The sequence below is a fragment of the Uranotaenia lowii genome, chromosome 2, assembly GCF_029784155.1.
Source record: "Uranotaenia lowii strain MFRU-FL chromosome 2, ASM2978415v1, whole genome shotgun sequence".
Lineage (NCBI taxonomy): Eukaryota > Metazoa > Arthropoda > Insecta > Diptera > Culicidae > Uranotaenia > Uranotaenia lowii.
The window spans coordinates 311376077-311400983 of record NC_073692.1 but is presented as its reverse complement, the minus strand read 5'-3'; the positions used below and the strand labels follow the sequence as shown (position 1 = coordinate 311400983).

General features: G+C 35.3%; 1 protein-coding gene across 8 annotated transcripts in view; it reads left to right on the top strand.

The window, feature by feature from the left end:
• The window catches only part of LOC129750112 (NAD kinase-like), a 181797-nt gene that overhangs the window by 134778 nt on the left and 22112 nt on the right, over positions 1-24907 (top strand). Inside the window, exon 1 of one of the 8 annotated variants that reach the window (XM_055745343.1) lies at positions 4860-5089. The exons of 6 other annotated variants lie outside the window; for them this stretch is intronic. Coding sequence is in view for 1 of the 2 variants with exons in the window: in XM_055745340.1 (XP_055601315.1) it covers positions 16785-17089 (305 nt within the window). In the remaining variant the exon portion in view is untranslated. Of the gene's footprint in view, positions 1-4859; positions 5090-16351; positions 17090-24907 lie in introns of those variants that run through there. One more of the 8 variants, XM_055745340.1, reaches the window with a different exon arrangement.

Genomic DNA, 24907 nt, shown 5'->3' with positions numbered 1-24907 from the left:
ACCTGGTTATATGCTATATAACTTATTAACTTTTCGATCAAAGATCATTGTGAAGCATAATCAATGCCAATAGTAGAAGGTTCAGTCCCTGTGTTTGGGATCACAAAAATGTGATTAAAAAATGAAATATAGACGTGCTTTACATAGTTTTTATATCGGGAGCTAAGCACAGGACTCCAAAATCCTTTCCCATTGATCAAAAACAAAGAGTGTGGCACAAATGTAGAAATAATCGAAGTGCTCAGTATGGCCAGCCAAGGCTGTAAAAAGCATCATTCCCATTGTAGGTAATATGACATTGAAAATATGATACTTTTACCGAATTTGTTTTCTCCATTCGCCCAGTTTTAAGGTTTACCATACTAGAACGAACATAATTCGTAGTCAGTGTTTTGCTACCTCGATCGCTCTCAAACGAATCTTCAGTGTTTCACCGTCCATTTTAAATCAAATCTGGAGAATTACGGATGCAAAACTGAGCGCATAAACTTCTAAAAATGACAGCAAAATTTGCAAAACTTGTTGTGACCTGGTGTAAAACTGGGTATAAACGAATACGTTATAAGATTTTTGGAAGTCAGTTTAGCTGCAACACTCTACCGCCCCTACTTTCATAACAGTCCCATATGCAAAAACAAGCAAGCGAGAAAATCAGCTTTTCCTGTTTTGGAATACATTCACCACTTTCGGCATAAACGAAAATCGTTTCTAGGTTGTCATAATAAATCGTAAGACCTGAAATTTTCGAAATTGGGTTATTAGAAGGGCCGAAAGCACCATTTTTATTCATTATGGGACTGTTAATCGACCATATTTGAAACCTTTTTCAAATCTACTCGCATAACAGTCCCATACAGAATATTTTTTTCTCACCAACACGCTCTTTTATTTTAACTCAAAATTAAGTACGACCGAGGTTCAAAACATAGTTCGATTCTATGAACTTAAAATTAAGTACCCTTTTTCCTCAACGCGATGGTTCAAAACGGAGTTCGAACTACGAACTCAAAATTGATCCCTTTTTTTTTTCCTTCGGCGAGGGATTAAAGTGGAATTCGACCTTATGAACTAAAAATTGAATTCTTTTTGTTGGACTGAAAACACTTAGCGAGTTCACTTCGACCCGGAACAGCAACCGACAAACACGTCGCAAAATTTTGTCGTTCCGGAACAATTACCGGAAGACTATAAAGGAACTTCAAAATGGAATGTCCGCCATGTCAGCGTAAAATTCTGTCCGTCATTGTCATCATATGGTGAGCGGCTTGGAATGTCCGGAAACTTCCGGATGTTATTTACTTTCCGTGGGAAGTAACATCCGGGAGTTTTCTTCCGTCGGAAGTGTCAAAACTTTCCACCGCTCTGTAATTGCAATGCAATGTACCGGAATAGCAACATCCGGGTACAAAAAATTTTAACCATCCTTTAATTCTCTGAAAATAAACAACCCTCGAATAAAAAGGATAAATTTGAGTTCGGCTGCCGAACTTAGTATTGACTATGTCTAGCGAAACTTAGTTTTGCGATTGCCCAGTCAAACTCAAAGTTGAGGGTTGCCACTGAAGTGCTGTTTTGAACAAAAACAAGTTAATTTTGAGTTTAAAAAAGGAGCGTGTATGCTCTCGATTCAGAGAGAGAGTAGTTGAAAAGTGGACATATCGAGTTATTGTTGCCTCATATGTTAATAATCTACATGCCTGAATAATGAAAAAGGTTTTCCAACCATGTTAACATCAAGAAACGTGTTTATGAACCTGGATGACAGATTTTCACATTTTTATGGGTCCTACTGTGTAGTAAAATTTGTATTTTCGAAATACAATTATGAATAACGCAGGAACAGTCAAGATGTCTAGAATTTTGATCATTTTCAAAATATGATCTTAGAGATACTTTTTAAGCTGCATATCGTCATCCAACTTTGTAGAATTTTTTACATGTCAATAATTTGAATAATGTATTATTTATTAAAAAAAAAATTAACAAGAGATTAATCGCTGTAATTTATGTTTGTTACTTAATTTTATCGGCCTTATCGGTTAAAAGTGATGTCCAGTCTGGTAAGAACATCTAAAGATTATGAAATTTTATAGACCGATAGAATAAGGTTGCCAGATTGCCCGGACCCGGTTTTTCCGGATATTTAACACAAATTTTGGGAAAAGTATGGCCCGGCCCGGTTGCCCGGATTTCATTGAAAAAAAAGTCCGGATTATGCTCGGTTTTATTCACTTTATTTGGAAAATCATGCAAATAAAAATAAATTGTGTTGTAAATATTTTTTGTTGATGCGTCCAATACGAATTTTTTTTGAGCAATAAAAATAAACATGAAAGGTTTTTTAGAAGCCTAAAATATAATTTGAAATCTTCTGACAAGTTTTGATAAGAAAAATCGGGTTTTTTTTCTTGATATTTGTTGGATTATCCTGGGTTTTGATCAAATTTGCCCGGATATTGCCCGGATTTTTAGACGATAATTTGAAATCAAATGCCCGAGTTTTGTCAGGTTTTTAGATAAAATAGCCCGGATACGCGCTGAAAAAATTCTGGCAACCTTAGGATAGAAAGTTAGAAGAAGTGAAAGTTGGTGAAAATGAGCGGGTAGAATTTATTATTTAAGAGGCATTATCATCACTTACCGATTTTTTTTCAGCTCGAGCCAACTACTATAAAGTGGTAGATACAACCAAACCACGATTGTATCGAAACGCGATGATAACAAACTGTGAAGGCTACACATCGATAGATCTTTTATTGTTCGTTGTGGGGCGAACCACGCTTGGCTTAAGCTTGTTTCAGATATAATTGGAGCAAAAACAATTGTCTGTATTTTAGTTTTTTATAGAATCCAAGATCTTTTTTATACAAATGTAGCGTTTTCTTCATACTTTTGAGAAAAAATATAGATAACATTATTCGTCACGGTTTCGAAGAAATTCTTGAATTTTTCCTGTAACACGGCTCATTAGGCTACCCACACCTTCTTCGTCCATCGTTTTAGCTATCTTATTCCACCAGGTCTTCATCTGATTGATGTCTTTCACAACCTCCTTTTCATGATTGCTCCGTATTTTTCAATAGGGCGGATCTGGGGGAAGTCGGCTGGGTTAAGGTTTTTCGGAAAAAAATTGGACCCCTTTCTCTGCATATCATTCTTGAACAACTTTGCTGAGATGACAGTTTGCCAAATCTGGCCAACACATTACGGGATGTCAACGTCTTTTTTATAACGAAAACTTTCGTTTTTTTTTGCCATAGCTGCAAATGCCCTGCCAAATCATAAATGTTCGTGCAAATTTGTCGGCAAAAATAAATTTAAATTTGGCTGGAACATACCCCCGAGCCGTGACCAAGTAAAATTTTTGACCTGGGATTTGCACGATTTCAGCCTTGTGACATAGGTTTCATCGTCCATCAGAAGACACCCGTCGAACTTGGTCAGCACCTGGTCGTATAGCTTCCGAGTACGGATTTTTGCCACACATTCGACTTGATTTCTTCCCGGAGACGAATTCTCCTTACGGTACTATGGACAGCACCAAATTTTCTGGCCAAATCACGGTCCGACAGATTGAAATTCCTCTTAATCGTTTTCAAAATCTTACCTCGCATTTTTCGGTCGACAGTTCCTCTCCGACGATTGGATTGAGGCTTCCAAATACGGTATTTCTGGGCAATTTTAGCTGTTTAGCTAGCCTAGATGCAGACCACAATGGATTTTACAAATAACCGTGCACAATGTTTACCCTTCTTTTGGCTTCCAAAATTTTGTTAAATTTTAAATGAAGCAAGCTTTACTAAAGTATGGTGGTAGATATAACTCAATCTGTATCCACTTCATAGTAGTAGTCCCATGATGAACAAAAATTTGACATGTGGTGATAATGTCTCAAAATAAATTCTACCCGCTCATTTTTACATTTTTTCATTTCTTCAAATTTTTTATCCATCTATAAAATTTCATAATCTTAAGATGATTTTACTAAAAAAACACCGATAAAATTAAGTAACAAGTTTATTTATTTTTAAAAGTTTTATTAGCGACCCATATTGTATTCATTGAATTTCATGTGTTGATCCAACAAAACGTGAAAAATGAATGAGTCTAATGTTTACTAAAGTAAAATAACACATTATAAAATAAAAACATTCTTCAGCTTGCTATAAAAAATCAAATTCTTTGGCTGCTTCAACAAGTAAACAAACTTATTTTAATGCAGCCGTTAGGCATCTAAGTTCGGATCTAGACTGGCCAACCTTACCAGTTCAAACACATCAAACACCGTTGTAAATATGCACTAACGACGACGAATGCAGTTAATCCAAGCAGTGGCGCTGTGGTTCTTCTGATACCATTTATAAGACTTGATATAAAAATGTTCTACCGATCGTTAGGTTTTTTTTTTCGTGGCTGCAGCGCGCCGTTACCATTTGAGTATCGTTTTAATTAGTGGCGCGGTGTCTTCCAAGTGTAGCTTCCTACCAAGCACCAACTGTCCGAATGTAGACCGGACCTTCTGGAAGCATCTGATTAACGAACAATGCTAATCAACTGCTATGGTTGTTTGGTAGGGTGGTTGAGTAATTTTTTTGTGTAGCTTATTTATTTTTAAATAGAAAAAAACATAAAGTTTATTTTAGTTTTGGTTAGCTTAACAAAATTTCATACGGTTCTAAAGATAATATTCTTCGAATTTTTCATAATAAGATTTTTTTACATTCACTATTTCCAATATTAAGTGTCAGTTGTCCATTTACCCTAGAACTGTATTATCGTACAAAGCGTTACTCAGTTGAACTTTTGTTTTTAACATTCTGCTTACAAGAATGGGCCCTTCAATTGCAGTTTGATTTTGAATCCGATTGTCCGAGCGTGCTCATAGGCTTTAGTCAAGAACAATATTTTTTTTCATCGCGATTTGATTTGAGTGCAGTGATACAGTTTTTTTTTATCTGGCAAACGGAATCTAATTCGGGGCGTCGATTTATTGACCGGAAGTAGCATCGCGTTATCGGTCGTGTGGCGGTTAGTCACGAGATCTACTGGAAGCGGCTACATTAAGAGATCATGGCGTATCCAATCGCAGGTATGGCTCATAACTGCATTACTTCTAACTTATAAGCGAATCAGTTGGTTATGTGGTTATTAAAATTAAAAAAAAAATAATTGAATGGAAATTAACAATTTGAAATCAAAACTCAAAATCAGAGTTGGGACACAGAAATAAAACTCGGAATCAGAGTCCATGTTCAGTATTTATAATCGTAGCTTAAAATATTAACCAAAGTTTTAACACAAAGTGTAAAAGTGAAAATAAATAGTATGTAACATAATCCACAATTATTGTTATGTTGCCTTAGGATACCAAACGTGATCATAGCAGGAACAAAATATTAAGCGACACACACTAGTTTCAATCAGAATATATATAAGTGAACCAGTAGCACCAGTAGAATATTACCACTTGGAGAGACTGAACGTCGATCGTTGATCGTAGTGGGTATATTCCGAGAGATTTGAACTTTTAGACATACTATCGTCGTCTCACGGTCAGTCGCCACGTTCTGACTCGGCTTAGCTCGGTGATAATTTTGGATATAAAAAGTTACCTACTTTAACCTTCTCTCCGAAACCCGTGCCGCAATGTCGAGGCATTTTGTCTGCTGGAGAAGTGAGCACCTTCTTTAGGTTGAATTTGGAAGGGCGTGTCAACGACTTCAAAGTGTTGAATTCAGTACCTACTTATGGGCCAGGTCATGTAAAGGGTAAAAGGTTAAAAACCAAACTTATCTGATATGAACCAAATTTTTCAAATCATCGCTTAGTATTTTTAAATAGATTCTGGAATGTCGTCTTTGACTCCTCTTCTTTTTATTGGTTTTAAATTCAGAAAAGATTTATTCTGTTGGCTCCATTATGTGTTTTTTTTGATACAATTGCACACCAAAACAAATTCTTCTTCTTAATATTTACAAATGATAGTTTATCAATTGCTAATCAACCCGTTTGCTTCTAAACTAAGGTTGCCAGAATTTTTTCAGCACGTATCCGGGCCGGACAAACCGGGCTATTTTAATATAAAAAATCCGGGCATTGGATTTCAAATTGCCGACCATAAATCCGGGCAATATCCGGGCAATTTTTTTCAAAACTCAGAAATTCTTCAACAAAAATCAAGAAAAAAAATGAAAAATAATTTTTTTTTCATCAAAACTCATCGATTGATTTTGAACCGTATTTGAGGCTTCCAGAAAACCTTTCATGATTATTTTTATAAAACTTGCTCAAAAAATATAGTTTTGGAGGTGTAAGTTGTTTTTTTTTGTTTAATTTGCCAAATAAAGTGAAAAAATCCAGCAATACCCGGGCATTTTTCAATGAAATCCGGGCAACCGGGCCTGGCCGGACTGTTCTATAATTCAGTATTAAAATCCAGGCAAACCCGGATAAAACCGGGCAATCTGGCAACCTTATTCTAAACGCTTTGATTTCATCAGGAAGGATGTTTGTTTGTGAGCCTTCAAAAAATAGATATTTCAGATTTTTACTTACACTTGAAATTTTCGAAAACCAACCAAAGGGCTTGTGATATAGCTCAGTTGGCAAGTCTGTTGTCTCCTGAGCCGATGTCCGCGAGTTCGAGCCCAAGAGTAAACATCGAACACAGTTGTACCGGATAGTTTTTCAATAACGATCCGCCAACTGCAACGTTGATAAAGTCGCGAATACCATAAAGATGGTAAGACGACTATAATCGAAACAAAAAAAAAAAAAGAAAACCAACCAAGTTTTTTCCAATTCGAAACTCAACTTATAGATTTTTAAACTTAGAAAAAAGTTTTGAGATATTTTATCTCTAAACTAAGTTATTGATGATGATGTGGAAAAATTTCATGTTGATCAAATTTACCACGGTGATCAATGTTACCCCAGTTTACGGTATTTACCATTATTCTAGGTAAACTGTACCTATTTTCAGTTCAATTAAAGTAGAATTTACCGTGCAACGAGGTAAGCTTTACCTCGAAGAGGTAGAAGGTATCTTTTTCGGATTTACCTTTTTTCTTGGTGAACTGTACCTTTTTATTCAGCTCATTTCCGTTAAAATTAACCTCGCTATGCCTTACCTTTTTCAGATTCACCGTTCTTCTTGTTGAATTGTTCTTTTTCCCAACTCGATTCAGGTAAACTGTACCTCGCTGTGAGGTGAATTTCACCTCGAAGCGGTAGAAGTTATCTTTTTTTGGTTTCATGAGCGTTCAGCTTTTTATCTCGGTAAATTTTACCTTTTTATTATTTTCCATGTTAAGATCATTGAATAAATCTATTAATCATATAAAAACAAGTCAATTGCTTATGCTTATGCTTGCTAATGCTTATGATACATACACAGCCAGAACTTGTCAGTATCCCGGTGAGTAGTAAAAGTACATTTTTTACCCATCTTAACTCGGCCGGACCCACTGGAATGTTTTATGGTTTTATTTCACTTTTTAATTTTTCTGCAAGTTTTGAATTTCTATGCGCCATCATTTCTGGTCATAGACCATGGTTATAGCGCCGTTACTCGCCCTTGAAAATAAAAATTGAAGAACAGAAAATCCTAATTAGTAATAACAGCGACAAAACATTTCAAGATTTACTTTTTCAAAGATTTTGTGGTGAAAATTTAATATTTCAATTCATTATGACCAACTTACACGTGTTCAACTATTCACCCTGCCGATTAATTTAAATATATGTATGGTTATCACATGGCCGTAGGAACGGGGGGGGGGGGGGGGGGGTTTTGGGGGTTAAACCCCCCCATGAGGATTCAAAACAGCACCCGAGATTTTCTACTCTACACCCAAAATTTTAAATTCAGAACCAGATTATGATAAAAACACAAAACCTCAAAAATTCATCCCAAGTCCAAAATTCTGCTACACTTTTCCAAAATTTTCTCACTTGTTCATCTAAATTCAGGTCTTAATATTAAATTTTGAATCAAATTAAATCCATTTCGGAGGTTCTGATTCCATAATACCCAGAAACCAAAATTGTATTCCCATTTTCGTACTTCGGACTCTGATCCAGTTCAGGATTCTTGATTTTCAGTTTGTATAATCATAAGTAATTAGATATGAAAAGCTGTCTGAAATCCTGAAAAGAGAAATTTTGTATTATGTTTAATTTCGAAGTTCTAAATTTTAATTCTTACACAAAATTAAAAAAATTTAAAGATTCGAAATGCCAATCCAACAATGAAAATTCAGATTTAAATCTTTGTTAATTCATATTTTGAGTCTGATTCACAATAAAGATTAAAAATACATAATTATGAATATACAGATTTTAAATAATAGATTTATGGATGAGGGCTCTAAAAATTGGCTCATAAAAGTCTGATCTGGAATAAGATTCGGAAATCGTATTTGTTGTACATTTCAGAAATCGTAAAGAAATTGGGATACAGATTCAAAGCACAATTTTTTAATTTAGGTTCAGAATTCAGATTTAGAATGCAGATTTAAATTCATAAAAAGGTTTAACTTGTAAAGTAATTTAATAATCAACATAAATTGATATGGAATTCAAGAGATCGTGACCTTAACACATTACGGATCAAATACGAGACATCTGGTTTTTTTTCGCTTGCCAACAGTGTGCTACACTTCGAAGTTTGTATAACTCGAATGGACTGAATTTGAGTGTCAAACATTTTTCGACAAAATTGAATACAACATTTACCGTAACTTAAAATTCTAAATTTGTAAAATTTAGTATAGGGGTTTCTGAGATATAGAATGCCAAATTTCGGTGTGTCTTGTCAAAGAATTCTTCACGGTGTCCTTAATGTTTTAAGATTGCTTGTGAATTAAATTTCCAGATTTCAATTTTTTAAACAAACACACGTCAATTGAAAATTTCAAATAGAAGGTATAATTTGAGTTCTTCGTTTTATCCAAAAAACCCTAATTTTATTTCGAAAATCATCCACAGGATTTTCATTATGAAATTGATTTTTTTATGAATAATACTTGCAGCGAAAGAATAAATTTCACCTAAAAAATCTGCACAAAATATTATATTTTCCCAGTGTTTTGTTAAACATAACAAATACATTAAGGACACCAAAATTCGGCAGTTTATGTTTCAGAAATCAATAAACAAAATTCTGCTATTTTATTATAGACATTTGAGTAACAGGATTTATTCTGTTAAATTTTGTAGAATGAGGTTTTATTATTAGATTCATAGCATTTGAATAATGCTTTTTAATGAAGCATACTAGCGGCTAGCGAAAAAACGAAATATCTCGTATTTGGTCCAAAATGTGTAAATATTGCAGTTTCTTAAGCAAAGTTTCATACTAAAATCATTAATTTGGTTGAAGTTTGCATAAAAGAATTTATCCGAAAATCTGATGATTTTTATGTCTAGCTTCTTTTTTTTGAAAATTTGAGTTATTTTAATCAAAGGTTAAAATCTTTGAATTTGCAAAATAGTTTGGAATATTGAGCTTGTTAGATTTGAGTATAGAATAAATTTTATTCAAGAAAAGAAAGACTTTCTTAAAAAGCTTTTTTTTATACCCAAATCAACTAAGTTTGATCTACCTGACTCTTAACAAATTCAAAGGTTTTAACCATCGTGTGAAGTGCGAAGTGAATTTTAGCTCATTTTTTAGGTTTAGGACCAATTTTCAAAACTTACGATTTAATACGAAAACTTTAAATGTCAAAGTATCTAAAAATTAATAATCATATAGTTACAAACATATTTTTAAAAAAATTTTTTCGTATTCGTGAATTGTTTTTGCAAAAAAGTCATAGGTAAAAATCAATCATCAAAACCCCCCCCATGAGTCGGTTCTTCCTACGGCCCTGGGTTATCATAAATAAATAAATATAATATAATTTTATAAAATATTTCATGTCTATGTTATGTAATCTATATTATGCAATCACTCCGAAATTTATTAAAACAAAAATAATTCAAAACAAGGACTTAGCTGCATGATTTATTCGAGCCGAGAATACCGAAACTTCGGTTGTTCTTCTTTAAGGAGTTTGCTGGAAATCGTAGCAATCGTTGCAATTCTGCGGAGGTTCCATCACAATTGCAGAGAAGCTCCCTTTTCGCCGACGTTTTTTCGGATATTCACCGTTAACCAGTGGCCTCAGATCGGAATTCAGGCTAAGCATCAGGGCTCAAACGTAAAACTTAGTGCACGGTTCTATTAATTCCTCCTCATATGCCAACAAACAAAATTTGGCAAATATGGTTTCCACATGGGTTTTTTTTTCTCAAAAAATATTTGACCGACATACTGATGTTAAATACATCACGTTGATGAACAACAACTGATAAAAAAATGAAACTTTCCACTGCAATACCTGGTTATCTTAGATTTAAACTACGAATCTTTTACTAAAATACAATATGTTCACTTTATATTATTCAATTTAAAGAATTTTAATTTTGCAGCTCCGAAAAAACGCGTAGAAAAATAAATTCCGAAGAACAACGAAGCAAAGCGCGACCGTGACAAAAAACGCAACCGCACTCGAGCCAGGCCAACTTAGTTCCTCATACAAAAACAAGTCAATAGGCGATGGAAGCGCTGCCGAATTTGGGTGATGGTTTTGCACTAGTGCGAGTGGGATGCAGCTAAAATTTCACCCAACTTTTGACAGATCTTACGGGTTTTTCTTAAGGAGAGAAAGAATAACTTTTCGATTCCATCGCCCATTAAAGTTAAATTTTAAATCCAGTACTCTTTGTTGAAAATGTGGAAATTTGAAAAAATGCTTATATTATAATTTTCCAGTGATAGTGTTTAGTTCGATTGTTAAACACAAGATAATTATCTTCAAGCATGGCACAGTGTTTTTAATAATAATAAATTTGACATTTCTGAGTTAAAAAGAAAACCATCTCCTATCAAACGCACTTTTTTCAGATTGTGCTTTCAAAATTAACTTTTTTCGATCTTTTGGTCATAATTTATCCAGGAAATTTAAAATTACACTTTTTAAAGCTTGAATATGTTGAGATTTTTTCTAAAAATTCTTCGAAAATCGTGACAAAAATTTAAATAAAAATTTAGTAAATTACAGAGAAAATTTTCTCCAAACTATCATGTGAATATCTAGCAATACTGTACAGAATTTTTAAGGGCTTTTTTATGAGGGTGTGTTTATATCGATAGAAAACACTATGTAATTTTTTTGAAAATGTAAAAATGATTTAACATTGCGTGGCACTTTATTTAAAACATACAAATTTGTGTTTTGAGTGAAGTATTTACACAAAATAACAAAATTATTGCGATAAAATAGATTTTTTTTTTATTTACATAGTATTCCGTCTCACGACATTACTTGACCAACATAATTCCTAAAATTCACTCGGTTCATAGCAACCGTTCTCCAATTTCCCGGGCACCCCACGTTCGCCAGATCACGCTCCACTTGGTCTAACCACCTCGCTCGTTGCGCCCCCGCTCGTCTTGTTCCTACCGGATTCGTAGCGAACTCCTGTTTTGCAGGACAGTCGTCCGGCATTCTCGCAACATGTCCTGCCTGGGGGGGATAAAATAGATTATGTTTACTTATTTCTTCTCGACAGCACAAGGCAACATATTTCACGTTTTTTTCTTCTGAAGAGGGGTTAAGAACTGATTTTTAACTGATTTGAGGGCGACATATCCAAATATGCAGTTTCGTTTTTTTTCTGTCTGCTCTACTTTTTATAAGATTCAAGGGTTAATTTTTAAAATGTTTTAACAACATTTCAAGACATTTCGACTTCTCAAATCGAAGGTTTCGAATCAATGATCAACTTTTTTGAAGACCACGAGTAGTTTAAACTTCTAAGTAAACTGAGGCGTCCTTTAAGTTTATTTATCACAGTCTGGTGAAATATGAAAATTTAGGGATACTTTAAAATATATTTTTAATAAAAATTAATCAAATATTTTTATCCAAAGCATAAATCAAAAAAAAAACGCAGTCCCTAACAAAGTTGTTAATAGAATTTGAATCATTGATCCGGAAGTTAAACCCCCCCTATGAAGATCCAAAAATGCTAAGTGAATTTTTTTATGCTAAACATAAAATTTGACATTGCTAATCAAAATTTTATGAACAACTAAAATGATTCAAGACCAAGAGTAACAATAGAGTAACAATCTCAACTCCAAAACCTCGAAATCTCATGCCAAGAACAATTCTACAACAGTTTTTCAAAAAATTTCTCACTTGTTGATATTTAATTATTGTGTCCCAAATAATGAATTCTAAAAACTTAGGCAAAGCTTACCAGATTGTCCAACTTTCAACCAGATTTTCTCACTCTATTAGCAAAATCAAACGAAAATTTCAATTATGTCCTTAGAATTATGTATCTTGCATTCAATTTTTTGTGCAAACAAATTTTGTCAAAATAAACATAATCAATGATTTAGAAGGCTTCAATATGATTCTGAATCGGCTGATGTGTTTCGATAAAATTAAAAAAGTTTTTCACGTGTTTCTCATCTTGATTTTAATGGAACAGTTCTTAAATTTGCCTGAATTTTGGCCGGATTTTTGGGAAAATTTTGAAACAATATGCTCTGATTTCGCAAGGTTTTAAGATAAAATTGCCTGGATTTGCCCTGCCGGAAACTTGTGAAAAAATATTTTGTAAGTATCCAGTTTATTGTTCTTGTTTATGAGTTTAGGTCAGTATCAATATTTAAAATTCAAACCATTTTTTGAATTAGGATCTAAAATTTTTATCCGATGTTTATGCGGAGTTGAAACATAAGAAAAATTTATGAGTCTAGAATTGAAAAATGCGAAACAAAGTTCAATCACGAATAAATAATTTAAAAAAAAAATCATATTGATAACCACAAATTCAGAATCGAATAAGAAATTTCTGGTTAAGGGTGCTGACACAATTTTCGCTTTTTGGTTTTACATTCATAGGATTTCTTTTCTGGAATTAAGAATCAGGTTTTGAATTTAGGTTGAAAATGTAGAATTCAGACTTGGATCATAAATTCAAGATTCGCATTTGATTTAGCTCAAATTTAATTTTTCTTATCAATATTAAAATATCACTGTTAGAATTTTATAAAGGATTCAAATTGAAGGAATGTATTAAATTTAAAATTAAATTAAATTAAAGTTCAATCTAAGTCAGTTAAGAAACACGAACCTGGTGAAAATCATTTATAAAAAATCAGATCTAGATTCATTTTAAAGAATTTGTTTTTAAAAAAAATCTAGATTTCAATTTTGAAAACTTCAATCACAGGTAATGAAATATATAAAAATAAATTATAATTCTTGACTTGGTTTTTCATCCTCAGGTAAAAACATTCATTGTAAATTCTGCAAAATCAAAGGTCCTAACTAAAATTTTAATTTTTAATCGAGTTTACAAGAGTAGATAATAAACCTTATTTTTACCGTAACCCTATTTTTTTAGCTATTTCAAAATATTTCATACATTTTTACCCATGCTTAAAATGGTTATGCTTGTGGTTCAAAAGAATAAGCTTGCTCATTTAAATACCCAATTAAAAAAATTCTTATAAATGAAGCGTTCAAAATCCTTTTTTTCGATTATAGTCGTTTCTACATCATTGTGTCATTCGCGACTTTTATCAACAATTGAAACTAGGCCTTCGACTAGCTCAGGACTCCAGCCAATCTCAGGGTCGGCTCGTCGTAGCTAGGAAACACTTACTCACCTGTTCGATGTCGTTTTCTCCCACCCAGTTATAACCCGTAGATATTTAAGATGCTATTTCGGTGCACGCAATAAAGTACAAGAAATTTTTATAGGGCAGCAAAAGGGGTATATTGAGGAATATTTAAGAGTCTAACTAACTTTAAATTTAAAGAATCTAAAAGCTTTTATTTACAAATAAAAAAAACACTTTATGACTCACTGCTTGCTGCTTCTGGACCCGTCGGTGCTGCCGGACACCTGCTGGAACTCGCTGCCGTGGTACCACGTGTCTGGAACTTGGAGTTTCGCCGGGGGTACCAATACTGTGGCGTGCTGTCAGGGCTTCTTTTTTGGCCTCGGATTCCCTCAGAAGGGCCAGTCAGACGCTCTTGACTTGCGTCGACCCTGGCCTATTTCCGAGAGGGAGATGGTGGATGAAAACCGCAGTTTTCACGGTTGGTCCTTGGCCGTATGTTGACGGACGGCCGGTGTCTTCAGCCGTATGTTGACGGACGGCTTTTCGACCCTCTTGGGACGCACTAGGCACTTATTTGGCTGCCTTTATCAAATTGCACTTGATAAGTAAACAGCCACCAAGGTCTCAACTGTTACGACTCTTGGATGGCGGATCGTTAGTTGGCGGATAATATAAAGCGCGCACAACGGTCGAAAGACACTTAGCGGACTCGCGTTCCCAAGGGATAAGAGGCCGGCCCATTGATGCGTTCGGCCTTTTATCACCTCCCCCGGTACGACCAATCGGTGATGTCGACGATCCTGATTGGGCCACGTCATCCCCTTGGTGTTTCCGCATGTGGCGCGGATTTCGTATGTCGCATATGGTGTCTCGGCTAAATGAGGTTACAGCAGTTGAGTCTACCTACTCTGCTACACTGAGAAAATACCTGCTATATTCCTATTTTCCAAAACAAATAAACTCGAATGCCCAACTAAATAAAAGATTAACTAAAAGTTATATAAATCAAAATTTTACTGCGTGAATATGTACATTTATCAACATTTTATCATTTTCAGGGCAAAACTGCCACCGAAATGCATAAAATGCAGGTTGTAACCGAGTAGGAGGTTACACAATGCAGTTGGCGCACCAGTCATTGAAAAACTTGTCTGGAACAACAAGAACAACTGTGTTCATGTGCTCGAAATCACGGAAATCAGCTCAGGAGACAACTGACTTACCAACTGAGCTGTATCACATGTCTTCTTATTTTTGAAAACTTTATGAAAACAAATAAGTAACTCCTAGGACCTATTTTCAAAAATAAATAACTTCTAATGCGCAATATAATTAACCTGAATAACTTGTAATTAGTACATATACATTTTTTCACTTGTGCATTGTGCATGCATTTTTCAAGCAAAAATGATTGAGGAAAAAAATTGTCATCAAACCCCCCCCCCCATGAGCCGGTTCTTCCTACGGCCCTGTCTGTAACACATTAAAAAAATTGTAAACATGATTTAAAACCCCATAACGATTTTGTGTAGAATTTTTGATTCTATCATTTATATAAATGTGATGAAAACCTTAAAATAGAATCGAATTCGCCTAAGTGTTCAATTATTTGAGCGTTATGAAACAGCCAAATCAATGAATTAAGTTGAAAATTTTGCTATATGCCAACGAAAATGAACAATCAAAGTCTGGAAACCTTGAATTTTGTCCGGGAAAACTGGGAAAAATCGGGAATTTCAAAAAGAAAAAGTTGTGGCCACCCTGGTTATAAAAGTGTATTCTCCATGATCATTTCTATCGGAGACACAATGCAGGTTTGAGTTGATGGGAGAGAGTTACAAATAACATTGTTTAGACCCTAGAAAAACCATAAAATTGATGTTTTTAATCGATTTCCATAGATTTTAGAAAACGGTTGCCATGGACCGAGTGAATTTTAGGAATTATGTTCGTCAAGTTATGTCGTGAGACGGCATACTATGAAAATAAAAATAAATAAAATAGATTTCAGAAAAGTAACGAGCCTCTACAATCACTTGTATAAGAATTAATATATACAATATTGAGGTTTGAGAATTCGCACTTTCTTCTTGTTGGCCTAAATTGTCCCCGTTGGTCTCATGGCCTCATTTGGTTTTGTAGCTGTTTTGAAGAGTGTTTATGGAAAGAGCATTATTGCACTTCAAATCAATGTTTATTCTACGAATCTTAAAAATGCTTGGGTGAGGGAATAGCTGCAAAAATTTGACACGTCTCAACGCCCAGTCTCGGGTCACAGATTGAGTATCCTGCGGTAGTATTTCGCTGTTTTTTTAGTTGTGTCCAGGGAGCAAGAAGTGTTTTGAAATGAGTGGCGCGAGAGATCGAAAAAGTAACCGATCATTCTCGCGATCGATCCAGCACGGCCATCTAGCACTACACACATCCTCTTACTCAACTCTATTCGACGATTACACCCCACATGAGGAGCCCCCAAACCTGACCAAATGTAGCACCACAAATTACCCTGTCTCGTCGTCGTATGTTAGTATGTGATGTGAGACCGTGTCTCCGTAATCTTGGCTCAGGCTATTTAGCTGGTCTGTTGGGGGTCTCTGGGAGCTCGAGTGTCTCCTTCGCAATCAGTCAGCTAGGAAGTTCTTCCGAGTTGGGTCTGCACGCGTGCTCGTTTTCTGGGTTGTAGTTGTTCGTTCTTGTTGTCTTCGTTGAGATTTGTGTATAATTATTTTGTGTTTTTTTTTATTGGAATCGTATTCGGCAAGAATCGGGTGATCGTGTGGAACAGAATAATTTAGGACTTCTGTGGCACGATCGATACGGTGCGGCATGATTAATTAGTTGATGAATGGCTTCTTCGAACTGCGAACGGAAGAATCGACTTTAATCGCAGCTGAAGATCAACCACTGACTGGTCAGCAGTCTGGGTGGGAAGCCATTGGGTATCGCTTCTTGGAAAGGGAGGCAACAGAATTTTTTTCAAACATCTGCGGTAGATTTTTTGTTAAAGTTTTAAAAATCTGGTGAACGTTTGTGAGCAAAAAAGGCAGAGAAGTTCCGCTGTTTTGCAACAGTCTGGGCAAAGTTGTTCAAAATGACCGAGTCCTACGAGAAAGATGACTACATGAGCGACCTGGTGAACTTTAATGGTCCGTCCTTCGGCAGCAGCATCGCTGGGGGTGGAGTGGAGCGATCGATCCTGTCCCATCATGGGGGCAGCCTTGCCGGGGGACGTCGTGGCAATGTCAGCTACTATTATGGCGCCGGAGGATATGGAGCGGCTAATACGAGTGCAGATAGTAGCAGTGGCATCAGCAGCCAGAACACCTCCTTCAATGGAACTGCCGAGGGGGATATTCCGGACGAGGAGAACGAGATGCTTCTGTGGAGAGCTAGGAGGTTTGTTCAAATTAACAAAACACTAAAACAATTCTCCTGAAAAAATTGTCCCTTCGATGTCCTCTAAAACAGGAAAAAACGACCGCTTCACAGAACGGAACGAACTGAGGTGACCCAAGCAAAAAAAAAACTAGATTTGCAAGTTTTTTTTTCCAAGTTTCACTCTGTCACCACCTACCCCTACCTGTCCAAAGTAGCACGAAGTTTTCGGAGTCTTTCCCCCTGTGTGGCACAGGCTTTAGAGGTGAAGATCACTTGGCTTGATTGTATAGACTTTGTGAGTTTTTTCTCAGCGCTGGTCGATAACAACCGATGACGACGGCTATTTATGGGGAGTTGTTCAATTATTGGTGGAGCAATTAGTAGCATACTCTTAACGTTCTCTACTTGGTTGTTTTTCATCATTTAGATAGCTATCTTTGGGTTTTGTTTCGAATGATATTAGCAAGAATCCTTTGAATCTTTTTGGAGGCATTGATCGATTGTAGTTTGTGATTTACTACCAAATCTTGTTCTTATGAAACTTTTCCGTTGGCGAAACATCATTCTCTGGTTCTCTGCCTTCTGGAATCGAACGGTAAAGCCGAAAGCCTCCTGTCCCACTGCTTTCCCACGCCTGTTTAATCACCGGTCTCCAAGATTGCCCTTAGCACAATTTACTAATTATTGTCATGTTATCGTGAAGCGTTTTCGTTTTCGAGGCAACAATTTTTGACGGTCGCCATAGCCCTGGCAAGAAACGTATTTTGGCTAACAAAACGGTACATATGAACGATCATGAAATGACAGAATTTTTTTTGAACGGTAGACATAAGTTGAGAACTACATACCGTGTGATGTGATGCTTTCTTATATATTTTTTATGTTTACATAGCTTATTGGTGTTATTTGTGTTTGTGAAATTATAACTAGGTGAGATAAGGGCATAATGAGCACTCGGGGCATATTAAGCACTCCATCTTTCGAAGAATGTACGAATTTTCTCAAATAATTTTTTACGAGATACTTTTTTGTAGTTCCTATAGTATTATTTTTTCAGCTAGAATGAAATCGTTTTATCATCTTTACAGATGTACAATTTTTTAAAAACATGTGGGCATGTATTTTTCTTTGCGAAAAAGTAATTGCTACCGGCAAACTGTAGATAGAAATTCTATCGAATATCATGATTGCTGCGGTCTTTCCAAGTATTTTTTTTAAGAAAAGCGTGCCTTCTGTGTTGATACCAACGTTGAAATGAAAGTGCGAGGTTTTTTGTTGGCGGTAGATAATCGTCATCCGCGGAAGTAACGAAAGCTAAGCAGAATTTTCATTATTCTTGTTTTATAAAGAACTAGCTAAATTTACCCGGCCTTGCTCGGGTTCACATAAAATATAAATCGAAATGAGTCGTTTGGCTTTTTGAAATTTTGAACGCTTTTTGTTCATCATCATAACAAATTGGACCATGTTTGGCCATATGAGCTTTGTAAGTTTTGTTAGTCTTCTTAAAGTTTTAATTGGGATTATTAGCAAAGTTTATCGTTTTCATATTATTGAATAACTAATAGTTTTTAGGTTTGCTAATAGAAATTGGAAATAATTTCCCTTAAATGCTTATCCATTCTATCACGAAAAACATTTAAATCTAAGGTTGCCAGGTTGCCCGGATTTATCCGGATTTGCTAGAACATTTGAATCAGAATTTGAGGTAAGTCCGGTCTGGCCCGGTTTCCGGGATTTTGTTGCAAAAAGCCCGGATTTTGCCCGGATTTATTCACATCATTTCTAAAACGTAACATAAGCTGAGATTTTATAATTATTATATTTTTTTAGTTTTTACGTTCAGAAAGAAGTTTTAAATGGCAAGTTTTAGAAATAATCATGACTCGTGTTTGGAAGCTTGATAAACTATTTAAAATCTGCTGATGAAGTTTGTTGAAAAAAAAAATATTGCAAGTATATTTTTCGTTATTTTGACTGAATAATTCCGTGGTTTTGACCAAGTATGCCCGGATATTGCCAGGATATCGGTTTGAACATTTTGAAATCAAACGCTGGATTTGGCCAGGTTTTTCGATAAAATAGGCTGGATTTGTCCGGTCCCGATACCGCAATTCTGGCAACATTATTTTACACCCCCCATTTTTAGGAAGCTTGAATTGAATTACCATTTTTTTTATCAAATGAAAACATTTTTTTATCTTTTCCATGGGCAATCTAGTGAAAATCCCATGTATAAAGCTTGTAAACAAATGTTAACGACATCTTTTCAAGATACTCCCCCCCTCGTAGAATGGAATTCCCATTTTAGTTTTATTTTGTGCTTAGAAATTTCTAAATAGATTTCCGCTGAAACTTTATGAAAGACTTCCTCTGCATGTTTTCAATGTGCTTTTTAAGTTCTCTTATAATTGGATGGTAGAATTGAACACATCGATGATCAATAATAACTTAAAATTTAAAAATTTACAAATGAAATTGAATTGTACAAAACTAAAAACATCAGATTCAATTACTTTAAGTCTCGTGTGTTGGATTTGTTTTCATTTTTTGGATGAAATGAACGTTTAATTGTCTAATTCCTATTGTAAACTAAATTCCTACACGGCAATCAAAGTGTTGAGATCGCAGCCTTGAACTCATAACCCTCAGTTTTATTAATTGTTTCCCTATTTGGAGTTCCAAAAATATGAAAATGGATGGTTCCGTAAAGCTGGAACATTAGTCAATTCATAATGAACATGAGTTATTGTATCCATACTTTACACACTGCAAATTCTAGTAGATCCTCAACCACTGTTCTTCTCAATATATTTCTAACAGGCGAGTAGTTTTTTTTTATCCTAAATGAAGGCTCATTATTGCAATCAAATGCCTCGCACCGGTACCACGTGCTTTGATCAGTAGAAGGAAAAAACACCCGCCAAAATTTCTCCTTCCAAATTTTTTATGCTCAGCAAGCTTTGATGTGTTTTACAGTACACGTGAACTTTGGATGGTCGTTTCTAATGCCCTGCGCATGGTGATGGTGAAAACAATCCCGCCAAAGGAAACGAAAATCGGTTGACAAATGGATGCCATGACTTTTGGTTCGTGGGAATAAAAACGTAAGTTATATGGGAGGGTCCCTTTTCTTAAGTGGAAGGGGCTCAAAACTATTACTAAAACCTTACCATGGTCCAAACACATAGCTGTACAAAATTTCAGGCTGATCGGTTAAGCGGTGTGGATTTGTATAAGGTGCATACAAACAAACAAACATATATAGTCCAACTCATCTTTATATATTAGATGTGTGATAATTATGTGATACTGAGAGTTGTGATTGATACATTTAATAACAATGAGTGCATGTTTTTTAATCTTTTAGTTGTGCTGTGGTCATAGTTGGTTTCCATGAGCATAGGTTTCTACCAGGATTTTCTGATTTAAGTTTAAAATGTTAAATAGATAGCGAGTAGCGCCAAGCTCTCTAACATACTTCAATTCAGTTTTATGATTTATGTGTACAAAATAACTCTTTTCCAGCCGAAAGTAGGCATTGACTTTTGCTGACCGCACGTGTTTTTCTCTCCATGCGCGAAAATTTCATAAAATGTTTTATTTACATCATAATTTAAAATTGAATTTTTTTCAAAAATCATTGAAAAGTAAAGTTATGAGTGAAGTTTTCATGTGTCAATCGGATGTTCCGTGAATTCTCTGTGAAATTAATTAAATTTTATTTTAAGTGTTTCTAACCGCAAAGCTGGGTTTTTTTGCTTGTTAATTGACTTTGGGTTCCTAATGAAAAGGAATTTATGTAAGAAGTGTCTGGAAAACCTGCTTAAACGGGAGCAGTTAGTCTCGAAGTAACTAATAAATGGGAAAAGTATTGTTTTGTATTGAAATGTGATGGAAGGTTTTACTTGTTTGTTGGGAGAAAGAGTCCCCGTCAGACGCATTGTACATAGAAATAGTCAAGGTTGCTGCGATGTGTATCGGGTTGGTCGAATGATCGCTGAAATTCTGCGTTCGATACGTTACTGGAGTGAAGAAAGAAAAATATGTCAAGAAATTGATTTTTTTGAAAATTTTCAATGATCATTAGGAGCCATCTGAAAAAAATTAGGATTTGAAGTCAAGAAATCAAAGATGAACGATCTTTTCCCAGTTGTTGGTGCAGCTCTGCTGTTGAATTTGGTGAGCTCGTTCCATATGTTTCGTTATGATGAGTCAAACCTGTCCCAAGCCAGAGGTAACGGATCCTTGGTAGTGCTGCAATTATTGTTGATGAGTTAAGCATGAACGATATTGAAAAATGCGATCGAGACCTCCCGTACCAACTCGAGCCGAAAAGCCTGTCATCCTATCATCTTTGCACTGCCATATTTCAAAGGAACTTTTAGGAGCCGCCCAAGCAACCAGAAATCTCTTTAAACGGGTTCATAGAAGCATAATCAGCTCTCGTCTGAGTTCCTAGAGAATACTATTCAGCCGACAATTTCAGTTATAAAAGAAACTGAATTTCGTTTCATTGTCTGAAGAGAGCGCTATACAGCCCTTAGGCAAATATCTATGAACCTTCTATGCACTGATAAAAAAATCCGGTTTACAAATTGCTCTGACAACCATATGACAGACTGCTAGGTTGCCGGTCTATCCCGTTGACTTCAATTAACAATTTACTTCAGTTTACAAAATTATAAATTATTACAAAGAAGCTACTTACGCTTTGGGAATTGATCCGTTGCCCTCTAGGTTGTTAGTAAGCTTGTTAACATCTCGACCAAACTTGCTTTAGTTTTCCACCAATGTTGAAAGTTGTATTAAAACTTCATTTCTACAGTTATTTATCATTTTGTACTAGCTGATTAATTAAAACAGAATAGCTTGGGTTTTTCCTTTATAATGGAGTATAAATAACTACAAATTTGATTTACAATTTTCTTCCTTAAAACTTGCTTAAGGGGGGAGTAGGGTCGAACACTTTAAAAAAATCGATTTTTTTTTATTTTCTTTTTGTAAAACATTTCAAGAATGTTGTGTCAAATTTTCAAATCAATCGAAGCAAAACTGTAGAAATTATAGGCCTTTATCTCCTCTTATCTAATACTGCATCATTTTTAGAGCAGAAACTTCAAACGCGTTTTTCTCGAAAGCACATTTTTAAAGTCAGTGGACATCGTCATTTGAAAACTACTTCACCGATTCTTTTCAAATTTGGAACATATTTTCTACATATAAAATACCAAACCCCAACGATTTTCTTTTTTTTTTTTTACTTTGAGGAGATTTTACAGATAAAAAATGACGGATTTTTTCGTGAAAAATCGTAGTTTTTACTTCAAACAGCCACAAAAATTTCATAAAAAAAAAATTTTAAGTTAAAAAAAATCGTGGGGGTCCAGAAAAACATCTATTAAAAATATTTTGCTCTAATATTTTACAGTGTCCACCGCAAATCCTGTTTTCTAAAAGGCATCCTCGAAAGTGCTCCGTCACCGACTCATTTTTTAATATTTTTCCACGAAAAAATTACTAAATGTTCTTTTAACAATGCTTTGTATAATGCAAAAAATTGTAATACATTTATTTGAACGATAGCTCTAAAAAAATTCGTGAAAATGGTGTTTTTTTTACCCGTTAGACCCTATTCCCCCCTTAAGCACTTCCTTTTTCTTCACTATCACCTGCAAGGCGAGCCTGTAGAATGCAGGATAAATTTCGAATCGCCGGCAGAAGGCAAGCATAAGAAAGTAGCTGTATTTTCACTGTTCCGTTTTTTGGGGTACTGTTCGGGTTGATATTCCGAAGTTTTTTCGACGACAACCCTTTTCGCACTGTTCAAATAAATATACTTACCACAGCTCAGTATTTGCCGTATTTGCTAATCTAGTGGCGGGTAATCGGTAAACCATTTTTGGCTGATTCTTGCTGCAACACAACTCGATGTTGTTTGAATTGGAGTCAGAAAAAATAATTGCTAGTCCTGGCGGAGGGTCATTCGTTGACCAGATCCAGATCCGAGCCCTGATTCTCTTGATGCCTTCATAATTTTTTTTCTTCTCGGCGATATTTTGAACGCACTGAGGGTTTTCTGTTCTCTGTTGTTATGTACATAAGGCGGGTGACGCTCAGAATTGATAAGAAGTTTTGGTTCCAAAACTACTTCCTTAGAACGATTTTTTTTTAAATTTATAAACTTACAATTTTTTTTTTACGTTGGGCTGTTTAAAGTCATCAAACATGTCAATGTCTATTGTAATGTTTTTTTGTTTCAATTATAGTCGTTATGACATATTTACCCAAGCAACCAAAAGTCACATATTCACTTGAATGATGGCTTTGAAAGTTACATATTGGCTGATAAAGAGAATTAACTGCTCAGTTTGTTTGAGTAAACTTTATGTACTCATTAATGAACTTATAAGTTGCAATAGTGATCAATATTTACGTTGTATGTAATTTATTTAGCCCAATTCCCATGAGTTAACTATAAGTACTCATTAATGAAATTGAAAGTTGCAAAAGTGATTATTATGTACATTGTAAGGGACTTAAGTCACATAAAGAGCACAAAAGTGCTCAAAATGGGATTAACTTAATCACAAAAAGTTCATTGAGGTGCTTTCTTTCTGGCTGATTATCTATCTGGTTGGTTGGGTGCGCCTACAGGTGTGCTACAAAATCATGTCAACATGAAGGTCGGGGTTCGATCCCCAAGCTGGGCATTTTTCCAATAATTAATTTGATACTTGAATGACCATTCTGATGCGTTGTTTGTAGGAAATGTAGGAAAGAAGCAATTGAGCAGCAAATTGATCAAATCTCGGCAAACCGCAATTTATCAAGTTTGGAATCCGGCGCGTTGCATCATGGCTGCACCATGTACTGAACATAGTGATAGAAAGAGAATTTTTCGCTCATTCTACGATTTTTGGAAGCTGAATTAAAAGGCCGCTGGAAGCTGAATAAAAGGTCAATAAGACTTGTTTTGGAACTTGAAAGTATCAATAAGAGCTCAAATTTTGAGCTGCATAGAACGTACTTCATAACTACTATTTATGGGGCTTAGTAAGCTTTTTTTGTACCTGTTTTATGGGACTTTTAGTTGTCTGAGAATGTCATTTGCGACTTATATCAACGATGCATGCAGTTGGCCGACAGTCATTGAAAAATTTATCCGGTACAGCTGTGGTCGATGTTTTCTCTTGGGCTCGTACTCACGAACATCGAATGTCTATGGTATATTTTTGAATCGATCTTCAACTATCTAAGCCTCAACGAATTTGTAAAGTTGTTTATGTTTACACAGACGACAATTTTGTTTATCGATTGTTGAATAACCAATCGAGCGGCAGATCCTTCCGATAACGTCGTTCAAAGTAAAATACAGATACCGCTGTCAAATAAGGAAAACATCAAGTCATGTTCCGCGCTACCTGTAATTCTCTCAACATGCGCAATCTCAACGCCACAATCTACAATTCCAACTCACATATTTACAAGAGAGACTCACTATTTTTTTCCTTCCTTTGGAAGGCAGAAGGTAGCTTATCTCGGTTGAAAGAGAAACATACCCAGTAACCTATCAACCTGTTGCCAGTTAGAGCCGAGTCACCTGATTATTATTGGTTGGTTGAACTCGTTTTTGGGCCCCGACGACGACGACGACAAAGCGCAGCCGTCATCGACTCGATACAAATGATGACGTTAAAGTGACGCGACACGTTCGAGTTGTTGAATCGATTCATTCCAATTTAGGTGGTGTTTTTGTTGACAGAACCAGAACAGAATGGAACAGTCAGTGTTGTGATGTGTGGGTGTGAGGTTTGAGTCTTCCAGTTTCGAAAT